Below are 26,370 nucleotides of genomic sequence, written 5' to 3'. Positions count from 1 at the left end.
ATGGAACTGAAGTTAGAGAACCTGTTTGCACAACCAAGTAAAATTTTTACCTGCACAAGTTTTATTTGATTCATCTTCGTTATTACCACAATCATTAGCTCCATCACAAAGCCACCTCTTGGGAATGCAGCGATTATTCTGGCACTTAAACTGATCATCAGGACAGCTGTGATTGACTGTGGAGAAAAAATGAGAGGGTTTTTTTTCCTCTAACAAGATAACCTGAGAAAAACAGCCGTGAAATCTGTGAAAAGAACACATTAAATGCTATTCCCCAGAGATGCAGTTAGTGTGGTTATCTTGTATGTATAACTACCATGACATAAAGATTGTTCAGCAAACCAGTCAATAACAAACATTGCAGTGCTTCAATCATAAATTAAATAATATCTAGTAAAGATGCCAATATGGGGAGCCTCTTCTATTAGGTGATAAAAGGTAGCAGCATTTTATGGAGTTGTTTCCTTAAAGAAAAACGTTCTTAATCACATTTGGGCAGTGTGATGAGGTTTGCAAACTAAAGTGCATATAAACAAAGGAAAACACCAAAGGGAACAGCTGCAAGCTGCTAAGTGCAGATCCAAAATATGATACCACAGTGAGCAGGGATTTGGGCAGGTCATAAAATGCTTCTAAAATGAGGCACATTACTGTGAATGGCCACATATAGATCTGCTGTTTACTCACCATGAAATTGTAGGTGTCAAAGAGTGAAATATGCAACACGGTGTTAAACTAACAGAAAAAAAATCTGGTATTCAGGAGTGAACAAGGTATCTCTCAAACATGTTTTTGCTGGCTTCCAATTCTCAGGGAAAGGATGAAGCTGAATGCAGAGGATTTATGTAAATACTATTGGCCTGCTCTTGCAACTGCAGTAAGTGTTTATGTTCTGCTTCTTTCATTCTAATAACTATTATTAGCAGATCTTGCTCATCTCCATCTAGACAAGAACAGTAAACTGCACACAGTTTCAAACACTGGGTTAAAAATAATCTCCAGCTATTTTTCACCTACTCAGCCATCCACAGGCTCTTTTTTAAAGTTTAACATACATCTGGAAACAAAGGGTATTTAAAATGAAAGGATGTCTTGCAGGCTTATCCTTGACATTTCAGCAGCTTTTATCTTTGACCTTTCTGCCTATTCTTGCAATTGAAGACAACACAGAGCAAGGGGGAGGCCAATAGCACACGAACCCTGGTCTGTGTGCAGGGTGCAGAAGCACAGGAAGCAGAGATTAACTGATAATCTCAGCAGAAAGGTGTCCCAAATCTCCTACTTCCAAAGTTTGCAATGTGACTGCAGAACAAAACTGGGAGCATCCAAGCAATAAAATCCCAAGTTGAAGTATTATTTTTTTTTTTAATTTGACTTTAATACTGGACATAGATACTGCTTTAAATGGTCATTTAGCTTTTGCTCATGTATATTTAGTAACGTGTATTCTGCTCATAATTGCAAATATTTCAAACTCATAAAGAACTATTGGAGTTACTATGGCAACAGCTGAGAAGAGATCAATGTTATCACACTGGCCATGTAAACTATAGATCTCGTTCAGGTTATTATTTCATTTATATTTGTATAAATCCTCAGAGAATTGCAAGCTTTGATCAATGAACTGATCTTCCTCACACTAATTTAAAAGACAATCAAGTCAAATCTGCTGAAAGATTTTCCTTCTCACTCTCTTTATTAGCTGAGCTCCTTAATTTAAGTGCAGGAAATGCTGGTTTCAAAACAAAGTGGGAGTAAGCACTACAACTCAGAACTAGGAAAATATTTTTTAAAGTCAGCAATGGCTACCACATGGAGCTACCAAAATACATAAATGCTGAAAAAAAACCCCACGATGAAACAGAACTAATCCAAAACTGGCCATTTAGTAGCCATATGGCCAAAGGTCTGGGCATGACAGAGGATTACAAGATCAGTCTGTATCAGCAGAATCAGGCCCATGTGAAGCAGGCAAGATTTACCCAAGGATGAATAAACATTCACTCTTCACAAACACATTCTCTCAGCTTAAGCAGCTTCACAAAGGCCTCAGCAGAAATACACATGTCCAGTTTTTGACATCCAACCCCTAGAATCACTTCAGAAAAGAAAAATGAAATCTAAAAAAAAACCCTGCCACAATCCACTATGGGGGGAAAAACCCAAAAAAACTCAACAAAACACAACAAAAAACTAACAAAAACCCAGAACAGTTTAGAGTTGTTTGGTCTCAAAGAGATAAGAAGGAGAGACTGTGAAAAGAGTTTTCAGACTCAACGATACTGCAGAGCAGAAGAGTGTTCATGTCTACAACTGATTGGGAGAAGTATTGTACTTTCATTTCAGTCAAGGAGACTTGGTTTAGAGAAATGATCTAAGGACGGAAATAGAAAGCATTGTGTCAAACACAGTAAGAAGGAGGATTCTCAGTGCTGAGACACTAATTTTAAAGCAGGCCACTTAAGAACCTTCCAGAAATGACAGGGACATAATTGGTTTGTTTTCTGTTCTTTTTCATTTCAACAGTGGAACTCCTCTACAGCTAAAAAATACATCTCTTGTAAAACCATAACTGTAAACACAACGTACAATAATTTAATACTCAAAGTTGTGTAGGGATTTGAGTTTTGGTTTTGCTGCTGGTTTGGTTTTCTTGGGGGAGTTTCAGGTAGGAGGTGATTTGTTTACTTTGTTGGTTTGATTACTTGTAAGGTTTTTGGTTTCATTTGGGGTTTTTTTTGTTTGTGTTTTTTCCACTTTTTCCTGAGGATTTTTGAGTGGTTTTTTTAAGAAATGCATTATACAGTCTCAGAAATTTTTGTGGTTGGAAGGGACCTGCTAAAATCCCCTGGTGTAATCCCCTACTTGAGCAGGGCCAGATAGAAGAGGTTTTTCAGGACCATGTCCATAGAAATTTCAAGCACCTCCACAGACAGAAACTCCATAATCAATTTGGACAATCTATTCTAGTGTCTGACAGTAGAAAAGTGTTATCTTTCAGATTTTAAGACAAATTTAATGCTTTTCAGTTAGTGCCCGTTACCTCTTGTCCCTCTAGCGACATTACCAAGAAGAGCCTGGCTCCCTTTTTCCATTCCCTCCCATCAGGTGTTATACTGTGTAAAAAATAGTGGAAAACAAAGCAAAACCCACCAATATTCAAAGAATCAGGAATAACAATGCAACCCCAAAAGATGACTGCTCTGGCACTGTGCTATGCAACAAGTGCATCAGCAAGATTTGAAAGGGCCGCCATTACTGCACGCAGGAAAAGAAGGAAATGATTTGCAGGAATGGCTGCAAGGTGGTTGCTTTAGTTTGGGTGCATGGTTTGCATTGCAATCCTTGAAGTCAGCCTGGGTTGTGGGGTAAAAGGAAAGTGCCTACGTACAGCAGATCTCTGAGTGCTCGTCGCTGCCGTCCAGGCAGTCGTCGTCGCCGTCGCAGCGCCAGCGCTCCTGGATGCAGCGCTTGTTGCTGCACTGGAACTGCTCTGCCTTGCACAGCTGGGGCAGCACTTCTCCCTCTTTAACTGGGGAAAACATCCAACAAGAACATCTCTTTATCTGTTTGATATAGCCAGAATGCAATACTGCCCCTACATAAATACATATCACAGAACTCACAGAATGAGGTTGGAAGAGACCTTCAAGATCATTGAGTCCAACCCATGGTCCAACACCTCAACTAAACCCTGGCACCCAGTGCCACATCCAGGCTTTGGTAAACACACCCAGGGTGTTTACTCCACCACCTCCCTGGGCAACCATTCCAGAACTTTATCACTCTTTCAATAAAATACTTTTTCCTAATATCCAACCTGTATTTCCCTTGGTGCAGCTTAAGACTGTGTCCTATGGTTCTGTCAGTGCTGCCTGGAGAAAGAGCCCAGCCCCAGCTGAGCACAGCCACCTTTCAGGGAGCTGTAGAGAGTGATGAGGGCACCCCTGAGTCTCCTTTTCTCCAGGCTGAGCACTCCCTCAGTGGTTCCTCACAGGGTTTGTGTTCCCAGCCTCTCTCCAGCCTCGTTGCCCCCTCTGGACACACTGAAGTGTCTCAACGTCCTTCCCAAACTGGGGGAAATATCAATTCTTGTTCTAGCACTTCTGAATGTTTTTAAGTAAAATCAGCACATCTGAGGTAATTCCACCTGAAGCTTGTAGTGGCACACATACCTGAGTGTGGTTGAAGGAATGAACTTTAAATAAATGGAAAAACTCTGAACAGAATGGCACTCAAACTGCTTTTTGAATTGGTGTTTTGATTACTGTGTAAAGTACCAGTTTAAATATTGCAATATCTCATCAAAAGTAAACAAGAAGTATTCTGACAGACATTGGCCAAATTCTGGTGCACATTTAGAGATAGGAAACGATTACTAAAAAGCTGATTCTTGTATCCAAGCAACAACTCAAACACCTGCATTATGCACTGGTACAGACTCGGCAGAGAAGAAAGGATAAAATTCTGCTGGGGTAGAGTTAGGTAGCAAGCTAGAAGCTCATTAATAAATCCAGGCAGATGTTCTCCTCCATATCAGGTTAGAAAACTTCATGTGCAAATGGCACACATGAGTCCAGGACCCTCTGAGGAATACCAGAGTCCTTGGAAAGACCCAGGCAGTGATGTGTGTTGGGGGGAAAAAAAACCAAAACAAAACAGGAAAGCTGCCCCATTCCAATCTCAAAGTGTCTAGCCTCTCTTCCTAATGCCTACATTCCATCTTACCAGTGAGGAGTCCCCATTCCAGTTACTTCTGCTAAAAATAAAAAGAGCTTTTTTTTTAAGAAAAGTGATGGCTCTGCCTGGTCATTGCAGGCTCCATAATGTTCATCATGTTACGAAATAATCCTTGTGCTTTTCTCATCTCTACTAAGCTTATTGCTGAAGACTTATGTAAAATGTTACAATTAATTTCAAGAAATACATCAATGAGACTTAAAAAAAAAAAGAGAAAATTTTTAGAAAGTTACAAATCACAAGTCTAAACATTTTAAAACAGAGATACCTGTAGTACCTGGCAAGTTATTATTTTAATTGAAATCCTCACCTTTTAATGAAGATATATAAAGAAATTACGAAAGACAGCAATATGTGCACAGTCTGGGTAAGAGTCTATCATACATAAATACATCTGCTTATGTGTTTCGTGAACAGTTTCATAATGAACATTTCAATGCCAGATTTCTGTTTAAGACAGCACAATAATCTGAAAACTGTTCATATATATTTAATTTTATAATTATATGGATCCATTTCTGATATTTTTAAAATATTTCAGTGAAATATTTAAGTGTTTTATCATATCAGATAAGCTGAAATATTTTCCAATGCATTTTATCCTTAAATAGTGTACTTAATATTCTGTTTTCTTTGGAAAATCTTTTCTGTTCTGTAAACTGTAAACTAGAATATTTATTCAAGTAATATTTCTTTGTCTTATAGACCCAATAGGAGGCCACACTTTCTGGTTTTATTTTCATGTCTGACTTGATCCCTTAACAGCAGCATCAACTCAGATATTCTGTAAAAATCTTACTCATGCAGGTTGTACTGTTTTCCTCCAAAAGCTGATTATCAGCACAGGCACAAACTCTGCCTCCAGGAATGGCCAAACAAAGAGTGCTGCAGCCTCCATTATTAACACGACAGGCATTATCACCTGGGAAAAGAAATAAAAAGCATCTTTAACAGCCATGCTAGGACTGAACAAGGGGGTTTTAGTTGACTTTTTTTTTTTTCCCCCTTTAGGAACATAAACAAATGAAGAATTTTTAGCAATTACTTTCCTCTTGTGTTAGGAGCACGTTATTCTCATATTTTGGTTACAATATTTAAACGTAATTAGTTACAGATCACTATTGGTAGTAGTAGTAGTAGTAATAATAATAATAATAATAATAATAATAATAATAATAATAATAGTACGACAAAAACTTCACCACCAGCTCACAGCACTTTATCTGCCTTTTTTATGAAAGGAACAAATGCTGCAAAATACTTGGCACAGCTACATGCACGCAGCAGCTTCAAGGAATCAAACAGGAGATAAAGGAATGTTCTGAAGTTAATTGGGATCTGGACATGTTAAAACAATGTGACTACAAATATAGATTAGGAAAAAAAAGGAAGACAGAAAACAAAAGCATAAAGAGATTTATGGCAGATACAATACAGGCAAATATTCCACTCCTCTTTTCTGAGCACATCTGCCATTGCTGTGCTTTGCTTTTCTGTATTCTTGTTCCTTCCCCAAGCTGTTCCCATGAAAACACTGCCTGAAAAGCTGCCTGGTGTTTCACCATCCACCAAGGGCTGCTGCACCCTCACCACCTCATTCCTGAGGCAACCAGACTTCAGTCACTGAGAGCCCACCAATGCCCCAATTTCTGTTTGTGTCACTTTGGTCACGACCTTTGCTTAGATCTGCACTGCTGGGGACACCCAGCTTCCCATGAGCAAAGCTCTGCTGATTTCAGGTGTCAGTGAGAAGTCATTATGATCAAGCAAGATACAAAACTTCATGTCTGCCGAACCTTTAAATGAAAACCTTTTCCCTTTTTTTTTCATCTTCCTGCGCTAGTAGAAAGCAGTTCCTCTTTTTAAAGGTGTAGAAAACATTGATTAGCTTGCTGGGCTAAACCAGACTCCATACAATTCCCTCTCCTCAAAGCTCCTCACTTCACTTTTCATAGAAAATATAATATTAAATTCTCATGGAGCTATGAACATGGATATTAAAGTGTCCCATCAGAGCCAGTCCTGCAGGTGCAGGGAAATCTTTTTGAATTATCAAATGAACATCAGACAATGAACAAATAATTTAAGATTTTGAACATTTTTATATTTCAAGATGCACCTTAATATGTCTTACAATATTTATCAGCCTTTAATAACCTTTTTGTAAACTTTTTCTGATCCACCATACACAACATTTCTTATAAGAAAATGTGTCAACAGTCCATTAAAGACCCAGTGAACTTTTAAATAAAATTGTGCAAAATGATTAACAGAGAATGTGAAAGGCCATTGTGGTACTTTCAGTGGACAGGGTGTGAGTGAGATGACAAGAACACAGCTCTATAACCAGGGAAAATGGGAATTCTCCAAGAAGTCTGAGGGCTTGATCACAATTTTAGAAAGAGCTTAGACTGGACACTTAATACACATTATTAGATCCTGACTTCAAGTCTGGACTATGATCAAACAACTAAAAAAATCTACTGTTACAGCTATGGTCAACAAAATGGAAATATTATGAACAAAACATCAAAAAACCCTAATAAAAGTATTTGAGTCTAAATTTTGGAAAAGCTCAGGTAAAAACAAAGCCTCAGAAAAAGTAGCCTTGAAAGTCTCTCCATCTTTACAGGGCCATCATTGTACAAATCAAAAGATGCCAGTCAAAAAAGATTTTAAAAGTTCTCAGAAGCTGCCAAAATAAACAAACCAAAATACAACCTTCAAAAGTGACTCCAAAATTACATGGCACAAGTCAAAACATGTGCAGTGATTTAATTAAAGCATGTATAAGAGTTTGTCACCTCACTAAAAGAAAATAAACCTACAGAATAAAAGACTATTTCAGCCAAATATAGAAAACATATAGTGATGATTCTGAAACCCAATGAAGGCTGAAAATACATACTATCAACTATTAAATCACTAGATCAAAGTCAAATGGTCCATCTTGAAGATGAAAAGTTCCTACTTAACCTCATAATTGGGATGACAAACTCCTGCACAGTGGGTTATGTGCTAGGTAAAGTGATAAAAGAGGGGATGATGACAAGGAAAATAGAAGTAACAAGAGTAAAAGCAAGAAGATCCAAGATAAAAAGGTTTATAAAGTGCAGTCTTCAACCTGAAGGTGCAATGAGACCTTCAGTCCCATCAGTCTTGCTGAAGAGACTCCTAGGCTTAAATGTCTCCCAAAACACAGTTCAAGTAGGTTAAGCCCCTTTATTGAACTAGCTGTAGAACCTGTAAAGCTACCAAGTATTTGGGGAATTAAATTTCCTCAACAATAATTCCCAACAGCTATTTTATATGGTTGTTCTTAAAGCAGTCCAAACTTTTTAAATACTTTCTCAGCTATTATCATATTTTTCATATTTTGACAGCTTTTAAAACAGTTGTTGGCCTGTTTCTTGCATGTGAATAAATTAGGCCAATTCCATTTTAATCAGCAAAAAAATTAGTCCAGAGCTAAACCAATTACAACAATGTAACTGCATTTCAGTCATCACTCTCAGAAAAAAAAATGGAAACCATGCATATTTGTTTAACCTTTTCATTTAAGAGATCCACTGAAGTATTTATTGCATTTGTAGATTGTTATGAACCTAACCTCAAGTAGTGTTAAACTGTGTAAGGCCCCTCTTAGGATCATCCTCCACACATGAGGAGCAGCAGCCTGGTGCTTGAGCTCTTCTTTGCAATCTGAGGAGTTAAAACATCAGCTGATTTCAAAAGAGGCTACTTTAACTGCTGTGAATGCACTGAGCCCAGAGTTATTTACATGGGAGTAGCAATCCAGCCTTTCAAAGCAGTGGAAATACCTGCAAGGTCATATTCTGAGTGTAAATCCAGCTCCTGTGATTACTATGCCTCACCCTCCCATATTTTATGATGCACAGAGATCCAAAGACTCAGCCTAAGAAATTAAGGTGAATTCTAAGCTTTGAAAGAAAAAAACCAAACCAAAACCCGTTCTTCCTCAATGGGATCATGCCTCATGAGAGAGAGACAATGAAGAACACCTCTCCTTGAGGAGATCCCAAAAGCTTCATGTCCCTACCCAAAGCACAAAGCAAAGCAGGATTGGGACAGTATCCTGGAAAAGCCCCCCTAAAAATGCCAGTCTGAATTGAACCAAGCCCAAATGAAATGACAGTTCCTGCCTGTGTGACAAGACCTGCAGCATCAAAGCAGTCACCACAAAAAACCACAGCCCAAAGTTTCTGAGGTATGTGCATGTTACAGCATGGAATATCTTTAATATACAACTCCTCTATAAAGTGGTTTTCTGTGGGTTTCTCTACACAACAATTCAGCCCTGAGCCTGCTCTTTTACAAGGGAACCATGCACACACACACACAAATAGTTTCTTTAAGAGAAATTTTTATGCTCCTTTGGGAGCAATGGCAAGATCAACCTCACTGATCATGACAAAAAGGGAAGTTCCTAAAGGCTGCAGTTAGCATACAAAATTCCAATTACAATTTCAAACAAAGAATATATTAACAAGCCAAATTCCCTCCCTTAAGACTTTAGCTCGTTCAGCAAAACTGTCTAAGAGGCAATACTTTCTCTCTCTGGTGCCAGCTTATTTGGAAGCCAGCAGCAACTGCATTAAATGCCCCTTTTTTCCTGAAAAATAAAGGAATTTTCTGAGTACCAAATAAAGCAGCAATCATATTGAAAGCAAACACTGCATCTTCTATTAGCAGGCACAGCATTCTGAAATTTGGCCACCTTGAGGGGAGATTTGGGCCCAGATTTTGCCTTAAAAACACCAAGCAAACAAAACCCATACTAAATTCAAGGAAAAACCCACACAAACTATACTTTTACATGTCTTTGAATGTCAGAGAGTGTCCCTGAAAAGCAGCTGTGACAAGAGGAACACTGCTGCAGCAACCCTGACTTGGCACAGCACTACACACACCATCTTGGTTTAGGGAAAGGAAATTTAGATGCTACAGTGTCAAAAAAGAGAAAATTTAAACAGTAAAAAAAATAATCTTTTAAACAGTATTTGATCTATATTAATTCCTGATGCTCATTTTCATGTTTGGTGGCAGACCAAACATTCTTGTAATTGGAAATATGCTTTAACTAAAGCGAGCAAATAAATACTCAACAACTCACAGGAACACTGCATGTAGTAAAGGGAATTCAAAGTTTCCTCCAGTAACACACATTTTTATCTTAACCTATAGAGTAGCAATTGTATTTTCTAAATTCCATCCCTGCAAACTTATGGCTTTTATCTCATTTCTCTACTGATACAAGCAGCAACAACTATGGATTTTTCCACTACTCTCAAGTAACTACTTTTATCCTGTGCAGCATACAGTGCTGATTGTAGACCAAGATGGGGGAGGAAATTAAAAAAAATGCAGGCAGAATCTATGATCTCATTTAAGAAAAGGTAAATGTAATCACATATTTTATATCTATGAACCAATGCAGATATGTTTTCCTCTGCAATTGATACTTGCAGAGCATCTCTTGGTCACACAAGGAAAAAGGGCAATAAAGGCAGTGTGAATGCACAGAAGGAATTCAGACAGGAATAATGCTGTGATTCACTTTTTAGTATTTATGAGAGAATCAATTTCTACTTCAATGGACTGAAACTCTGGACTTTCTCATGCCACACTCTTATTTGTTTTTTCTATTTTTGTTCATCCAGTCACCTCACAATGCTTGGAGACTCTAAGGAAAAATGTCCTTTAATAACAAAGCTCTGGAGAAACTGTATCAGTACCTTGCTGTTTGCGTGGATCATAAATCTGGAGCCCAAACAAAGGTGGCCTCTCACTTCTCAACAGTGTCACATTCCTTGTTACCAGATCCAACTGGAAAATTGACCCATTCATGTAATCTGTCCAGTATATGTAATTTCCATGGTGTGACAGTCCAAAAGGATGATTCAAATCTTTTCCATTGTAGACTACCTGCAATTAATTAGTGGTAGGTGAGGATCAGCAAGGGTGAAAGAGTCTTTAATTTTTTAGAGAAGGTAAAACAAGAAATAGGAAAACTGAGACCATTACTGTCCCAAACATAACAACCTACTGCAATAAAATGAAATAAAGAGTGCAAAGCCCTTCTGTGCAGCAGAACCAGTATCTAGCTTGAAAAAAAACTTCATAGAAATTCACTTTAAGTGGCTCCCATCAGAGAGCACAGGAAGTGGTGCAGTCTCTAACCCTGGGAGGATTTGAAAGATGTAGAAGTGGGGTTTAGGGGGATGGTTAGTGGTGAATTTGGCAGTGCTGGGTAAAGGGTTGGACTTGAAGATCTCAACGACTTTTCCAACATAAACAATTCAATGATCCTGTGATTTTATCCCACCAGATTCAGTTTGGAGTCATTGGTCTCCTTCTGGCTGGGATCCTTGCTTGAACCCAGAGCCTTTTTTCTACCTCGCCTGTAGAGAGGAGGAAGCAGTTCCTCACATGTCCTCCCTTGTCTATTTCTAGACACAAACCCAAGAGAACAGGGAGAAAAAGACAACTAAAATACTCTTTTGAGGTGATTGACAAACATCATCCCCTTTTGCCCTTTAAATTTTCTCTGTGGACTTGAAATCTTATAGTCAAAGCTCCTCATCTCCAAACTGCCTTTGATCCAAATAATCAATCAGTCAATAATCTGACAGCTATTAGTGGAAGTAAGGACCTCCCTATCCCCCACAATCTTTACTGTGTTAAAGAATTATAGATGTGACTGATCCCATTAAATTTTGACCAAAATAACCTATAATTAAATACAAATTATTAAGCATTTAAAAAATGCATCTTCCAGTTACTTCCAGCTACATAAATTCAAGTAGTTATGCATCTTTATTACATCTCAGGATTATAGAAAACTTGCTTTTCAAAAAAAACCAAACCAAACCAAAAAACCAAAAAAACCCATTCTTGACGCACATCAAAATAAAACCTGTAGGCATGTGTTTCTTATTATTCACCAGTCACTAATTTTATGAAGCAGATGGTAAAACTTCCCCAAATGATCAGACTCCAGTTTGAGCCTTAACCATTGTCAGTGTCTTATTCTGTGCTTGTTGCTTCTACAAACCCACACAGAATGACTGCACAGCCTTGTATCCAATGAGTAAAGGCATTAGTACCACCTAAAGCAATCTCTCTCCATCTTTGACAGCATTTGCTGAGTGCTGCCCTTCTGAATATTACCACAAATGCTCAAAAGGGGCACAGAGATTCAGATAAACCCATCCAGCAAAGTTCAAGGAAAAACCTCTCTCTGGCAAAGCCAAAAAAAAAAAGGGTTTTTCTATCGAAAAGCTCTTTGCAGCCTCATGGCTCAATCAAAACATAAGGGCAAAAAATAGATTTAAAATACAAAAATCAGGTTTGGTGTGACTTAGGCCAGAGGAACACCCTAAGCTGTGTTTCAGCCTCACTTGAGACTGCCACCACGGTTCCAGCAGAGGTGATGGGGGACACGCCGTGGGTTCCTCAGACTTTAAAATCCTGGGGAAGTATTTTTAACACAACACAATAAAACCCAGAGACAGAACATGCCTGTGGCAAACCAGCAGCATTTCTCTTTTACCTTTCTGTCAGTCCCATTCAAATAGATCCTTTCAATGTGATCATAATAGGCATCACACCAGTACAGCACGTTGGCACGGTAGTCCAGAGTTAAACCATTTGGCCAGAGCATCTTTGATGTGACAAAAACCTGCCGGCTGTAGCCATCCATCCAGGCCTTCTCAATCCTCCCCACGCTGGCATCTATTTCATCTTCCTCCCAGTCTGTCCAATACATCCATCTGGGGAATTACAGAAATGAGCATTCAGATCCCATTTTAATCAGGTGAATTGTACCGCAGGCTTTTAGCAGCAGCTCGTCCAAGCCAGAGCAATTTTGACTTTTCATGTTTCTTTCCATTGCTGTTTCTGCAACTCTATTTACTGTCCCTGACCACTGGATGCTGCTGAAGTGACACTTATGTTATTTTGCTCATATTGTGATAAATCACATGAATACCAGAGAACCAACAGACAAGAAAAGTGAAAGAATTAAGACCTTATTTATTCCCACCAAAATTATAGGGTTTCTTTATTTGTTGTTGTTTTTTTTTTTTTTTTAAACATTACTTGTATTGACTTTGTCAAAAGCCTCACACTTACAGTGAGCTGGTTCTGGCCAGGTCAAGTTGCCTTTATGATGTAAATATCCTTTTTATTCCACCTAATTCTATCAAAGAAGTTGCAGCACAATAATTATTTGCACTCTGGGGTTAGAGCTAAAGGATAACCTTGACGTTCTGTGAACTTCATGAAAGCAGCTAAATCACTCAGAAAAGTGTAAGGTGTACTTGCCCATCACAAAAATGTTTAGAAACAGTTGCTGTAAAAATTAGTTGAAAAAAAGCCAGTAGGCAATTTGAGCATAGTTTTATGGCTTATAGTGCAGCAATATAGATTAAAACAAAGAAAGTCTGAAAGAGAGGCACAAATATTGCTTTGGAAAAGTTTAAAAAAATCTGTTAACTCCTCCAAAAGTTTTGGCTCAGAGGAATTCTATGAGCCATTCTCTACTGGAATCTACAGAATAAACCTTTCCTTATTGAATTATTCTGAATATCATATTCTATTCCAGAATTTGCCCTTGAAAACAGTGATTTCAACCATTTAAAATATGCAACTTGAACTTGTACAAAACAGAAGGTTAAAAATATGCTAAGAAACCACTTTTCTTTTTTCTCTTTTTTTTAACATGTTTTTTCCCTAAGGAAATGAGTTAATGGGAAGAAACACTTCGAAATAATGTAAGCACTCTGTGAATCATCTCAGATTGTATCACATAAAGTCATATCATTTCATAAATGAAAACATTTGCCAGACAGCAGATGTTTACTTTTAGTCAAACCTAGGGCTTCAATTAATAAGTATTAAAGACAGAAAAAACCCCATCATGCCAATCTTAAATCTGAATTGTTCATCCTGCTTTAATTGGAATTAATATACTTCACCTTTCCTTTCACCAGATCTATGTTTCTGAAATACCTTCTGTGATCCTAAGCCATTAACCATTTAATTGGCCTGTACTTGGAAGAATAAAGTCCTGGAATTTAAATACTGAATTTTGAATGATACTCTGAAGTGAAAAATTATTTTCTTATAACACCTGTGTAAATTATATCAAATCTATTGGTCAAAAAATAATTCAAATGCACTTTTATGTATAAGAATAATTTGACATTTATGAGAAACTGGAAAAAAACCAGAAAAATTGCATGACACAAGTTTGCAGATATGCACATGCAGTTTTTTTGTTTACTTTTCATTTCTCTCAAAGAGCCCTCTAGAAGGTTGTTTTGGGTTTTTTTAATGTCTTTGTAAATATGTGCAAAGAACATCAATCTAATTTTGATCTACAAGCCTTACAAACTCCATTGCATGTTTGACTCTAACAGCACTGGGTTTAATCACAGAATTATAAACCCTGCACATGCCCGGAGGCTCAGGTCAATATGGCATTTATTTTATTGGGAGACAAAATATGTTTTACAAATATTTACACGACTTCTCAACAGCAATTACTGAGCTTTTCCCCATTAACTTTTTGTCTGTCCTTATTCCATTTATCCTGTCATAAGCTAAAACCTGCTCACAGTGACAGGCATTTATGTCAGTGTGCTTTAATTGTATCTCAAAATGCAGTTAATGCTCCAACACCGGTTAAATCAAGACTAAAATTTGGGCAACACAATTAAAAAGCCATAATAAATGCTATCCCTCAGGAAGAGCTTCCATGAGAAGTATAATCATGAAGGACATGCTATTTTATTAGAGAAGTGTTTTATATAATGGCCCTTTTCAGGCAATACATCTTCATACACTGCTTCCTGTGCCACGCATTTACTGAGCTGGAAAATTTAACAGAGTAATTGCAGGTGTGGTTATGGCTCGTGGTCTCATTTTATACCCTCACTGTCTGACCTTAATGAATTGCAGCCTTTCCACAGCCACTTCCACTCCTCAAAGGACAGGCTCAAAAGGGAAAACCTGAGAGGGTAAATATTTTCTATAACAGGAAAACAGCAATCAATCCAGCCACACTGAAACTACCTACCCACGTCATTCCTCCGTAGTTTTTTTAAGTAAACGACCATTATACCACAGTAATATAATGTGGTTTTCTTTAATATGCAGCCTACCAAAATTAATTTAAGCTAATAAGTAATGAAGAGTACCTGTCTCTGTTTTGTAAACCAATGTGTACAAGGATATGGTCATAATTGGATCCAGAAACTGAGATTACAGAGGGAGAAACACAGGAGAGTATCCTAAAATTCACTTGATATTAAAAATTCATACAGGACTTACACCTTCAATTTATTTGAGAAAAAGGTGAGTCACATTCAGACTAAGAGGACAGACATGCAACAGTGACAGGCATACAAATTCTTCTGAAGGCTTCAGGGCAAGAATGCTGGGCAGGAACTGCAGAGACTCCTGAAGGATTACAGACCACTACATAACTCTAAAACCTCATCCTGAGCAATCTGAATCCTGTCTTTATGCCACCAAGACAAAGACAACCATCACAGAAAAATCAGTTTGCTTCATACCCATTGACAGGATCGACAACAATTCCTCTGGGGTGGGACATGTCTCCCTCCAACAAGGTTTTCCTGCTCTGAGCAGCTTTTTCCAGTCTGGCCACAGCAATGGTTTTCCTGTGGCCATCATTGGTCCAGTACAGATTATTTCCAATCCAGTCCACTGCTATGCCTTCCACATTATCAAGATCTGTTGAGAGAGAGAGAACAGTAGGGAGAGATTAATACTATTTATGCTCTATATGCACTTATGTTCACTATTTATTATGTGATATCCATGTCATATTTTTAAAATTGCTTTTTTCCCTTATCTACTGAAGATCCAAAGCAAATTACAGATATTTGGTACCAACCAAAGTACCAACTAAACCTTGTTCACCCAAGAAACTAAACCTAAATTTTGTAAATCAGTCACAGGTGTAGAGATGACAATACATCCTCTGAGACAAAACATGAGAAAGTTATTTGAAAAATTAAAAGAAAAAGCCAAAACAGTGGTATGAGCCCAGGATTCTTGGAAAATGTGTTTTAACATTTTTATCTGTATTTCTCAAACACCTGAACATCACTTTTGGGAAACTATTTTTCCTTGTGGTTTGAGAAGCTGGAGGGAAGCAAAGGTGTCAGAATGAGCTCTCTGGGACATGAAACAAGAGAATGATGACACTTCTAACCCAGCAAGCACCTGGTCTGGCAAGAATCACCCAGAGCACGGAACTGCTGTGGGTCAGGTGGTGTCTGAGAGCAGTGCCAGCAGCTCAGCCAGCTTCCCAGGACACTGAGGGACACTGCCAGCTTTATTTTTCATCTCTCAGTGTCTGTGCTGCATTCTTTGGAAAAGACAATGGCAGAGGCAGCTGAAAATTCCTGAAAGGGGAGAGTGGCCTTTGGTCTTGGAGTGGTCATGGAGGTTGAGAAAAGTGCTAAGAATGGAAGGGAAAAGAAAAGAGAATTTAACGAAAGACCTGGAGCCCAAGGCCCAGAGGGAAAAAAAAACAACAACAAAACCAAAAAGCAACAAAAAAACTGCTGAACAGAACAGGCAACATGGAGAAACTTGAGTTGTGCAAGAAATGTCCTATTGGGCTCTGAGAGGCCTCAGCAGATTTTGCTCAAGTCAAGAAACCACTGACATGAGTAAAATCAAGCTTGAGGACACTGCCTGATTCAAAACCCATTTTATTTTTATCCTGTCTGACATAGGCAATTTGAACTAAACACAGTTTTTATACTAATAAGCTCAGATTTTTATATTAATAAGATCATCTTTTTAGGGAAACTATTTTGCTGATTTTTTTGCTTCTTTGGGAGTCAAACCAGTCCAAATATGGGCTGTGTTGGTATCAGCAGCAAAACTGCTAGATTAGAATGCTGGATACCTCCTAAAATTTACAAGACTTATGCTCCACATCTATTCAGCTTCCTATAATGCTGCCTTTGAGCTACCTTGCCTTCTGCAGGAATTTTGGGGCAAATATGATTCTAAGCAAAATACAATTTAAGTCAAAAAAAACCCCTCATGGTAACTAGATATTAAATATATCAGAAATTTTGGCTTTTTTAAAGGAGAATTCTACATCATGACCCTATAGAGATAACTTTCATTGGTTTTGTGGAGTCACAATTAAAAATTCACTTTTATTTCACTAAAAGCTTTAAATACATTAATTATTCTTCAAATGGGTTTCATATCAAGTAGTAAACAGGAAGAAAACAAAGGTCATTCTGCCTTTTTCTCCTGATTTGACTGCTGTAACTCATTCCTTCTTCAGTAAAGCCCTTTCAGCATTAAAGGGATGAGGAAATAAAACACCCTTGTGATCATTCTTCACTTGCTAATTGAAAAGTTAACGTTTGTAATTCTGAAATTTCCACCAGAATTTTACTACCAACACTGATATGAGAGCTCCAAATACTTTCAATGTAGATGGAAGGTTTTTAAAAACTGTTCTAGAAGCAGCAGTTTGCCACACTGCTTTTCAGTATGAAACAGAGAACAGGCACAACAAGTAATTTGGTACAGAATGGACAAGCTCACCAATGCCATGTGTAATAAATAGTGCCACAAAGGCTAGATTGACACAAAACCTGGTGGGAAAAGAATTCTTCTATACACCAACCATCTAAACAGCTTCCAAAGAGCTTTACAGACTTACTTGGCCTTGTTTAAGCAACAGGTTGACAAATCTTGGCTAATATTTACAAGTAAATATTATAAGAATTTTAGAGTCATAGCAACCCCCCAAAAAAAACATTAGGGGTACAAACACAAATAAAAACCCTTGAGTTTGTGTTCATGTTGACTGAACAGTATTCAGATCCATTTTAAAATGTCAGTGGTTTTTAAAAACACAGACATTAAAAATGTCTAGGTTTTGGGATTTTTTTCCAATTTTTATTGTAAAAGACTGATTTTACATGCAAGTTTGAAAGGTTAATTATAATCTTGTTGCTGGTGGAAGTACAGTACTGCTGCAGCTGTGCCACCAGCTCTAAGCCAGGCTGAGCTGGGGGCTGTCAAATTGTTATCAACACTACCCAGCAGTTTGCTTCCCAAAGTGAAGAAACAGAAATCACAGCTGAAACTATATGGGAAATCAAACCCCAGCAGTGTGAGGTGCTCAGTGATCTCAATTCCCAGTCAACAGCTGTAGGATCAGGCTCTTGTGTAGGCAAACTGTAATTATCTGAGCTGCAATGCTGTCTGAACAAGTGTATATATTCTCAGAAAACCTGATAGTCACCAAAAAAAGGCAACTTCTAATCTGAGAAGTGGCTCCTACCACAGCTAGAAGCTCTTAGCAGCATGCTGCTCAAAGCAAATATTACACCACCTCCTGACACACCTGATTTCCTGTAGTAGCCTTCCACCAAGGAATGATTTAATCTGTCCCCGCTGAGTTCGTGAGAGTTGACAAGAATAAAAGCTGAGGCGTTAGGGCTGGAGGCCATATTCATTTTTTAAATCATGAAAAATACATTAACAAATGTTCTTTAAGTATACTTTAAAGTTATGAAACTACACCAAGTTAGAGCTAACAATGTAAGCTCCTGGGAGAGGGGAGAATGACAGTGACATATTTTTGGTCTTTGCAAACAGAATCACCAAAAATAAATCATCAGATAATCCACAGCTCTTTCAGTATTGCATTAATACTTTTGCTATCTTGTCCTTAAGTACTTATAAAGAGTAGACACTGCACTTAAACATCATTTACAGGACTATCACCAATTTTCTGGTTTGGCATGCAAAATTTATTCATGTTTGAGTAGGCCAATCCCAGCCTGTTTGACCCCAATCTGTCTGACACCTCTCAGCCAGGATGCTCCTTGCTGCTCCTTTAGAATGTTTTAATTTACATATTTCCTGCTCCTTCCTCTACTCCACATTTGAACTACTTCCCTGTCAAATGAAATGCACAGTTAGGAAAGGAAAGTCAGCAATGGAGGATGTGAGATGTACATTATCCATTCCCGTGCTGGCAGTGAAATGAAGAATTACCAGACTGACAGCTGAGTATTTGTTATTTTCTGAGACAAATGCCCTTTATTAACCATTCACCAGAGCAGGGTAAAGAGCCTGTCACTATTCCTTGCAACTGCTGCTGAAGGGATCTTTGTGCAGGCTCTGAGGAGAGACCTTACACTAAAAGAGCATCATATCACTGCACAGAGGAGATGGCTCCTCAGAAGTGTGCATTAAAACATGTCTTATGAATGACAGGGAGTGAACATCCCTCTGCTGAAACAATGGTATTTCAGTTACTTTCACTGTCCTGAGTTTCCATTCACAAGTAAATATATTAAGCTCTCTGAAGGCCAAGATGAATATTTATGCTTCTTCTTAGATTGAGGACCAGAAAATAATTACTGTAGAATGAATTGCAGCTGAGGCAGTTGCTACCTCCTGCTGAAGCAGTATTTCAGAGAAGGGTCCATAAAGGAAAACAAAATATCAATTGACAAACTGGAAGATTTTTTCACTACAACAACATTTGGTGTGATGAGATATGATTCTAAAACAAGGAGATTTAGTGTAGTGGGAGATGTGGAAACTAAAGACTTGCTGCCATTTTCTCTTATTGCTATAATAAATGTTACAAGCATCTTAATTAAGGTTCTAATAAATGTTTAGGTCTAACTGTTGCTTCTACATTCACAATGGAAAATGCATCAGGAAAGACAATGCTTTTATCCTAATGAGTTTTCAAGCACTACAGACACTCTCATTCTGCCAAACTACTTGAATAAGCTCCAGAATTCACAGTGTGATGCAGGCTGGAGTGAAGAAGTCTTATAAAGCCTGCAAGGATTTGGGATGGCTCAACAAATATCCAGCTACTGGAAGGACACAGTGGAGAAACAGGAATTACTCACCAGTGGTGAGCTTAAATGGACACAGTAAGAATCCACAACAGAGTGACTTAACCAAACTTTACAATTCTGCCCTCAGGAAAAAAAAGAAAAAAAAGCTGTAAAAAAGTATCTCCAATTCTGTTCAAGGTCAAATTTGTGTCTTTTTTTCCACAGGAGACTCAAAACCCCCTTTTAATTATCTGCAAATGTCAGTTTAACTTCTCAGTGGTGAGCATCTCTGAATGTCACCAGCACTGAGCATCACCCACCGTCTTTGAGGATTGTTTCTCTCCCTGTGCCATCAATTTTCTGCCTCCCAATCAGGAAACTGGTGGTATCAGCAAAGTAAATGTAATTGGTTTCAGCGTGGAAGTCCAGAGCCCGAGGATTGACCAGGTTCTCGATGGGGATCATGTACTCGTCTGACATTTTGGTATTCAGGTCCATTCCCCGGATTATTCCTGGCCGTCCCTTCCCATAAAAAAGGAACAATTCATTCTTTGGTCCTGCAAAAGAAAGATTACAAACATAAACAACTGATGCTGCCTAATGTTCTTCACAGTGCATAATGTCCCTGTTTAATTAACTGGCATAATTAGTGGGGAGCAGGAGCCTTATTCGATACTGAAAATTAAGCTTCCATATATTCTGAAGGCATCTAGATTAAAAAAAAAACCAAAAAAAAACCCCAAACAAACAAAAAAAAATGGGGGAAAAAACCCAAGAAAAAATACCTAATTACATTACCTTATTCAAAACACAAGTTATTTTAGTGAGCTGCTTACATCTAATTATTGTTTTATGTAAAAGTTCACACTGAAAAAGCAGTTGTGGATCAGGGAATAACTTTGCATCTGCTGTGAAGTGGACATATATAGCTCTGTAGACATTTAGTTTTACAATTCATTAGTATCTATCAAGGAAATGTAGACCTGAACTGAAGTTATCTTAAAATCTAACACCATGAGGCCAGCCATTTACAAAATGCTTTTTTTCCACCTAAACCTTTTCAGAATCAAACAACAAAAAAGATTAAATTTCATTAAGATTGAAAGGAGTGAAACAAATCAACATACTCAGTTCTTTCCAGCTGAGGTAGAAAACATGGATATCAAAAGTTCAAATTTCTAAGATTTTTACAATTCAAATAATTAAGCTGATTACAAACAACTAAAGCTTAGCAAAGTGATTTTCTTTCCTTAATGATACTTATCCTTAAAGCCTTAATGCTATCAATATATGCTATCAATATACCTCTTAAAATTCTCTCTGTATTTTTCCTGCTGGCTCTCAGGGTTTTTTGATGGAATTGTCAGTGAAAACTTCATCAGGTTTGACTGAGGTCACATAAATCCATCTACCAGCATCCATCAGAGTCTCTAACTGCATGTCTTTTATCTGAACTAAATCAACACCTTTTGACTGAAAAGCCAGGCAAAAACCAGGCATTTCCCAAAACTCCTGTTGGCTGTAGGTGACCAACAGACTGTGTACATGTAACCTTAGGTATAAGCACAGCTGCACAAATCACATTTCTTTTCACAGAGTATTCTGAGAAAAAACCTTGACTTGTTCACATGAATGTTCTGCTTTTGAGCTCTAAGGTGATTGCATGGGTGGAAATTGTAGCAGTGCCTGTGTGCTGTGAGAAGCCATAGCAAATAAATAAGGAGTGAGGCTGATTAATGTAAAACTTGTGATAATTTTAGTATTTTTTGAGCATTCCAGGTTTAACCTGTCCCTCCTGTGAACTGAACCAAACCACGTAACTTTAAGGAAATGAAAGGAGCATGTGAACAAAGTGTCAGGGACACGCTAAAAGTGTGTAATATTGTAGAGTGGAAAACTTAAGAGTTTAATGGCTTAGAATATAGTAATACATATAAAGTAAGATAGAAGTTTTAGGATAGAAGTTAGGTTTTTTTTTTTACCTTTTTTAATGAGTTTAAGTCGTATTGTAATTAATAAATTGTAATTAAATTATAATAACTGTTAACATTATTAATTGTAACTAAATTTAAAAGTCTACATTATAGATTATAAGTAATTTGTTTTTAGGTTAAAAGTAAAAATAATTGAAATATTCTTTTATACTTAGATATTTTATGTTTAGAAAAACTTTATAAAAAAATAAAGTTTAAGTGTTGTAAAAGTCACAGTTTGTGAGACTATAATAGAGATAAGAATTACTAAACATTTGAATTTCAACAAAAAATACTGTCTCACACATTTAATGTGAAACAAACTTTATCCCAAAGCAGCCCATGTGATTTGCTAGAGGACACCCAGAACCACCCCCTGGATCATTCCTGGCTGGCAGCCTGTGACCCCAAGGACATACTTTTGCATGACCTGCCGTCAGTGCCCAGGATGAAGCCAGTCCTGCAGCGACAGGTCCTTGCTTTGTGGCTGCTGCTGAGCAGGCAGATGTGGGAGCATCCCCCCGGCATTCCAGATGGATCCGACTCACAGGCGTGGCTTCTGACTGTGGCCAGGGGAAAACAGCTCAGGTCATTGAAAGCAAGGCAATTACATCAGCATGGGGAGGGGTTAGACACAGGGAAAACATAAGGAAAGGGGGTTTGTGTCACAGGAAATCTTTCCCCAGAATATAACTGCTAAGGAAGTGCTTTTTAAAGATGGCTCTGTGGCTGCTGCTGAGCAGGCAGATGTGGGAGCATCGCCCCAGCGTTCCAGATGGATCCAACTCACACGTGGCTTCTGACTATGGCGAGAGGAAAACAGCTCACATCACTGAAAGCAAGGCAATTACACCAGCGTGGGGAGAGGTTAGACACAGGGAAAACATAAAGAAAGGGGGGTTGCTTCACAGGAAATCTTTCCCCAGAATATAACTGTGGCATTCACATTCTCTGAAAAAATCCCTCCGCCCAGGATTCTTCTCCAGGGCAGCTGAGAAGCCTCAGAGACATGGAAGACAATTCTTATCTCATTTGCTTCTCCTGTGCTGTGCTCACATGTGGAGTGTGTTTGGAGATTGTTTACCCACAGCTGATTGTTTCATTGGCTTCTGCTGTGAGTTGTTTTCACTCTTTGGCCAATCAGTGCCAAAAGTCATTATTATCTTTTTAGAATTGAGTAAGTATCCTTTCTGTATTCTTTAGTATAGTATAGTTTAGTATTCTTTAATACAATACAGTATTATAAAGTAATAAATTAGCCTTCTGAGAACATGGAGTCAGATTCATCATTCCTCTCTGTGTTGGGGATTGTGCAAATACAATATATAACTTCTAAGGAAGGTGTTTTTTAAAGATGGTATCCAAGCCAGGCCAACAAAGCCCAGGGCTATCGAGCCGTGCCCGTGGCTGTGAGCAATCACCCCTTTGTGAATGAGCTCCTGCACAGCATTTGCTGGCCAGTGTTTCCCTGGGGGAGTAATTCTTAAAACTTCTCCCCTTTTCCATTTGTGGCTTTGGTTCATGTGGTTGGTTGTGGTTTTCTGAGGACAGAGTGCACCCCATGCCCACACAGTCTGGTATTCCTTCTACTCCCTTAGACAGCACCTCTCTGGGCAGACACACATGCTGAAAGTAAAGAACAGAACAAACCTCAAAGAATTCTTCCATATTTATAGAATCACAGAAGGGTTTGGGTTGGAAGGGGCCTTAGAGCCCACCTTATTCCAAACCGCTGCCATTGGCAGGGACACCTCCCACTAAACCAGGATGTTCCAAGCCCCATCCAACCTGGCCTTGAACACTTCCTGGGATGGGGTGCAGATTCGTACAGCTGGGATATAAATCCAGCTGAAGAAGTCAAAGAATTCCTTATCCTTGAGTTCATATTTCCAAATGCATGGTTTTATATTAGGAGCCTGGCTTTTTTTTTTTTTTTTTTTTCTTTAACTGTTTAAGGCAGTATGCTGAGGAAACAAAACCTACCAGGCTATCTTACAATTTCTCTGCTGGCTTAAACCAGAAAAGAGTATTCTAGCTCAGAAAATGTTCAGTGCTTCCTACCTTACCTCAAGTTTTCAGGTTTGTTTCTTTTAAAATAAAGCAATCAAGTGGTTTAGGGTCGATAAGGTTAAAGGTAATACAGAAACTCCACCAAGCTGAGACAGCTGTTACAGGGAATCTTGACAAGCAACAAACATGTCCATTCAAAACAAAAGGAGTAGTGGGGTAATCACAGGATGTAATAAAAGATTACACTGTGCTCATGTCTCTCCTCTACTCAACCTCGCTGACTCCCTCAGGAGTACGAGAGGGATGATAATAGCAAAGAAAGAATCTTTGCAGCCTCCTTCAGACATTGACATCTGCAAATCAATGTCCTCAGCTCCAGGGTGAAAATTAGTTCACCCACTCTACATCAATTTAGAGTTTGTTCCCACTTCACAAGCTTCTTCAGAAGCAGCCATTCTGTTTAGAAACATTGACATTGAGAATTGATGTGTTGGCTTTTCTGTCTAAGCAGTCATGGCAACGATTTATTGTTATCAGTCATGCCAAAAACATTCCCATAAAGCGTCACGGTAAACATTTTGGATCTTGCTATCTTTGCACAAAGTTCCCAGAGCTCCCACTGATGCTCTGCATACAGAAAGGATGTGAGCAGATTACAGTCATACAGGACTACTCAGAAATTGCTGTTTTACCAAAAAATTCAGAGATGAAAAAGAGTTCTTCCATTCTGGATGAAAATGAAGATTTCTTTCACAAATGGCAAAGCTGATATTCACCCTGTCAGCATTTCCCTCTCTCAGCAGGGCTGTGCTGGCAGCTCAGCTGCCCACACCTCTGTGCCTTTTTGGCAGCCCCAAAGATGGGAGCTCACCTGAGGTGTGGGTCTGTCTGAAAAGCAGGCCCAGAGATATCAGGAATCTCTGAGGTCTGAGAACCAAAGCATGTGGACAACACTGGACATCCAACAATCCTGAAGGTGTTAAATTCTCAGAGTGCTGAGTGCCACAATGTGCAGAGCAGGGCCCTTGGGCGGCTCTCCAAACTGAATTCTCTGGAAAGGCTTGAGTTGGAGCTTAGAGACACGGGAAAAGTGCAACACAAAACTCAAGGAACACAAAGTTCTGCCACAAGGACAAATTTTCATTCCATCTGCAGATCCTTTTTTTGGGTAGGACCTTTTTGACTGCACAAGCACTCAGTGGTTTTGTCTGGTTTTGTGCTTTCTAGAGAGAGGAAATTTGATCTTACCTGCTGCTTGAGTTCTCTTCTGGAACACACGGACCTCCTTGGCATTGTCCAGCCTAGCAAGGGCCTGAACATCAGTACCATTGTACCTGTGGATCCGTAAAAGGCTGAGGCTGTCTGAATTAACTGTGTACAAATAGTTCTCAAACACTGCCAAGCCACAAAGATGCCTAATCTGGAAAGGAAACAAATGGTGCCATTATTTTAGCTCAATATTTTAGGCATGTGCCTGAGTTGTACATGTCAAACACTACTGTGGATTGTATGTGATAAACTGCACAAAAGGCTTTCTGAGTACTTGTAAATCATAAACAAAAATTACACTAAAAATCACCTTCTTGTAGTGTGAAATGTGTAATTAGAAAAGCTTTATACAAGAAAGGTAGAAAATTCAAATTATTTAGCAATCTAAATTCCTCTACACTGCAAATTAACCAGTTTCTCTGTTTTTTAAATTAAAATCGTTTACATTCTTAAAGTGCAACAGCTACATTAGTATTAACTAACGATCATTAACTAACAGTGATTAAGATAAATTAACTATTATTACCTAATAAATATAGCAAACTTAGAAATTTAAAACACAATTCATAGGTGTAATTGATCCATTTTTTATAATTATTTTATGATCAAATCAGGGCAAATGGTGCAAGATATACCTGCTGAGTATTTTCTTGAGAAAATATTTTATGAGAAATAAACAAATTCTGTCAGCTCTGTTGTGTTCCCTTTGTGTTGGTGTCTCTGAATATGGTGGTGGCCACTTGGCAGTGCTTGTTTATCAAAAAGTGAAGTCTAAATTTGTGATAATCTCTGATGTGTCTGGTTACATTGATTAAAAATTACCTAATAGCTGGTAGTTAGACAATTACAGCTCAAACACAATGGGTCAATAATTTAGAAGCCGTGCTTGATTTAGAAATTTAGAAAATGTAAAATATCTCACTGGCAATTCTGAACAAATTAAAGAGAATTTTCTTGGCAGATGTTCAGATATTCACAGGCTGAATATCTTATTACTTTAACTATTCCATTGCTCACCACAAAGTATTTACTTATCTCATTCACTCCCAAATTCAGGCACATGTCACCAAAACCCAATCCAAACAAAAAAACCCTGTTGTGCATCAAGTATTTCAGTTATTCTGGAAATTATACCCCAGTTGGCCAAGTCTTACCATTGTATTCTGTCTTTATCCAGAAAAAGGAATAATAATTGACATCATTGGAAGCATTTGATTAAGACCCAACAGAAATTCAATGCAATTATAGTAAGATGGAAAAGAAAACAGCCTTGAAAATAAAGCCACATCTGTACCAAACTGTGGAATTCTCCCCTGAATTACAATCCTTTCTTCCCTATTTCCATTTGCACTCAGTTTAAATCTTTATCATTTAACTCCCATGAGAGGTTTTCTTTATTAAAACTATTAAAGCTATGTGGCTCATTTTGCAACATTTTTAATAATGATCTAATTATTTGTATTTATTTTTTAATTTGTTGG

General features: G+C 38.2%; 1 protein-coding gene across 1 annotated transcript in view; it reads right to left on the bottom strand.

Moving 5' to 3' along the window:
* Positions 1-26,370, bottom strand: part of LRP1B (LDL receptor related protein 1B) — a 477,945-nt gene that overhangs the window by 205,220 nt on the left and 246,355 nt on the right. The window contains exons 9-17 of the mRNA XM_059852348.1: positions 24,869-25,040; positions 22,030-22,173; positions 19,958-20,194; positions 15,342-15,522; positions 12,314-12,533; positions 10,497-10,686; positions 5,540-5,662; positions 3,392-3,532; positions 51-176 (exon numbers count right to left, since the gene is read on the bottom strand). Coding sequence (XP_059708331.1) covers positions 51-176; positions 3,392-3,532; positions 5,540-5,662; positions 10,497-10,686; positions 12,314-12,533; positions 15,342-15,522; positions 19,958-20,194; positions 22,030-22,173; positions 24,869-25,040 — 1,534 coding nt within the window. The remainder of the gene's footprint in view (positions 1-50; positions 177-3,391; positions 3,533-5,539; positions 5,663-10,496; positions 10,687-12,313; positions 12,534-15,341; positions 15,523-19,957; positions 20,195-22,029; positions 22,174-24,868; positions 25,041-26,370) is intronic.

This window comes from Haemorhous mexicanus, chromosome 8, assembly GCF_027477595.1.
Source record: "Haemorhous mexicanus isolate bHaeMex1 chromosome 8, bHaeMex1.pri, whole genome shotgun sequence".
Taxonomy (NCBI): Eukaryota; Metazoa; Chordata; class Aves; order Passeriformes; family Fringillidae; genus Haemorhous; species Haemorhous mexicanus.
This window is presented reverse-complemented; position numbering and strand designations above follow the sequence as displayed.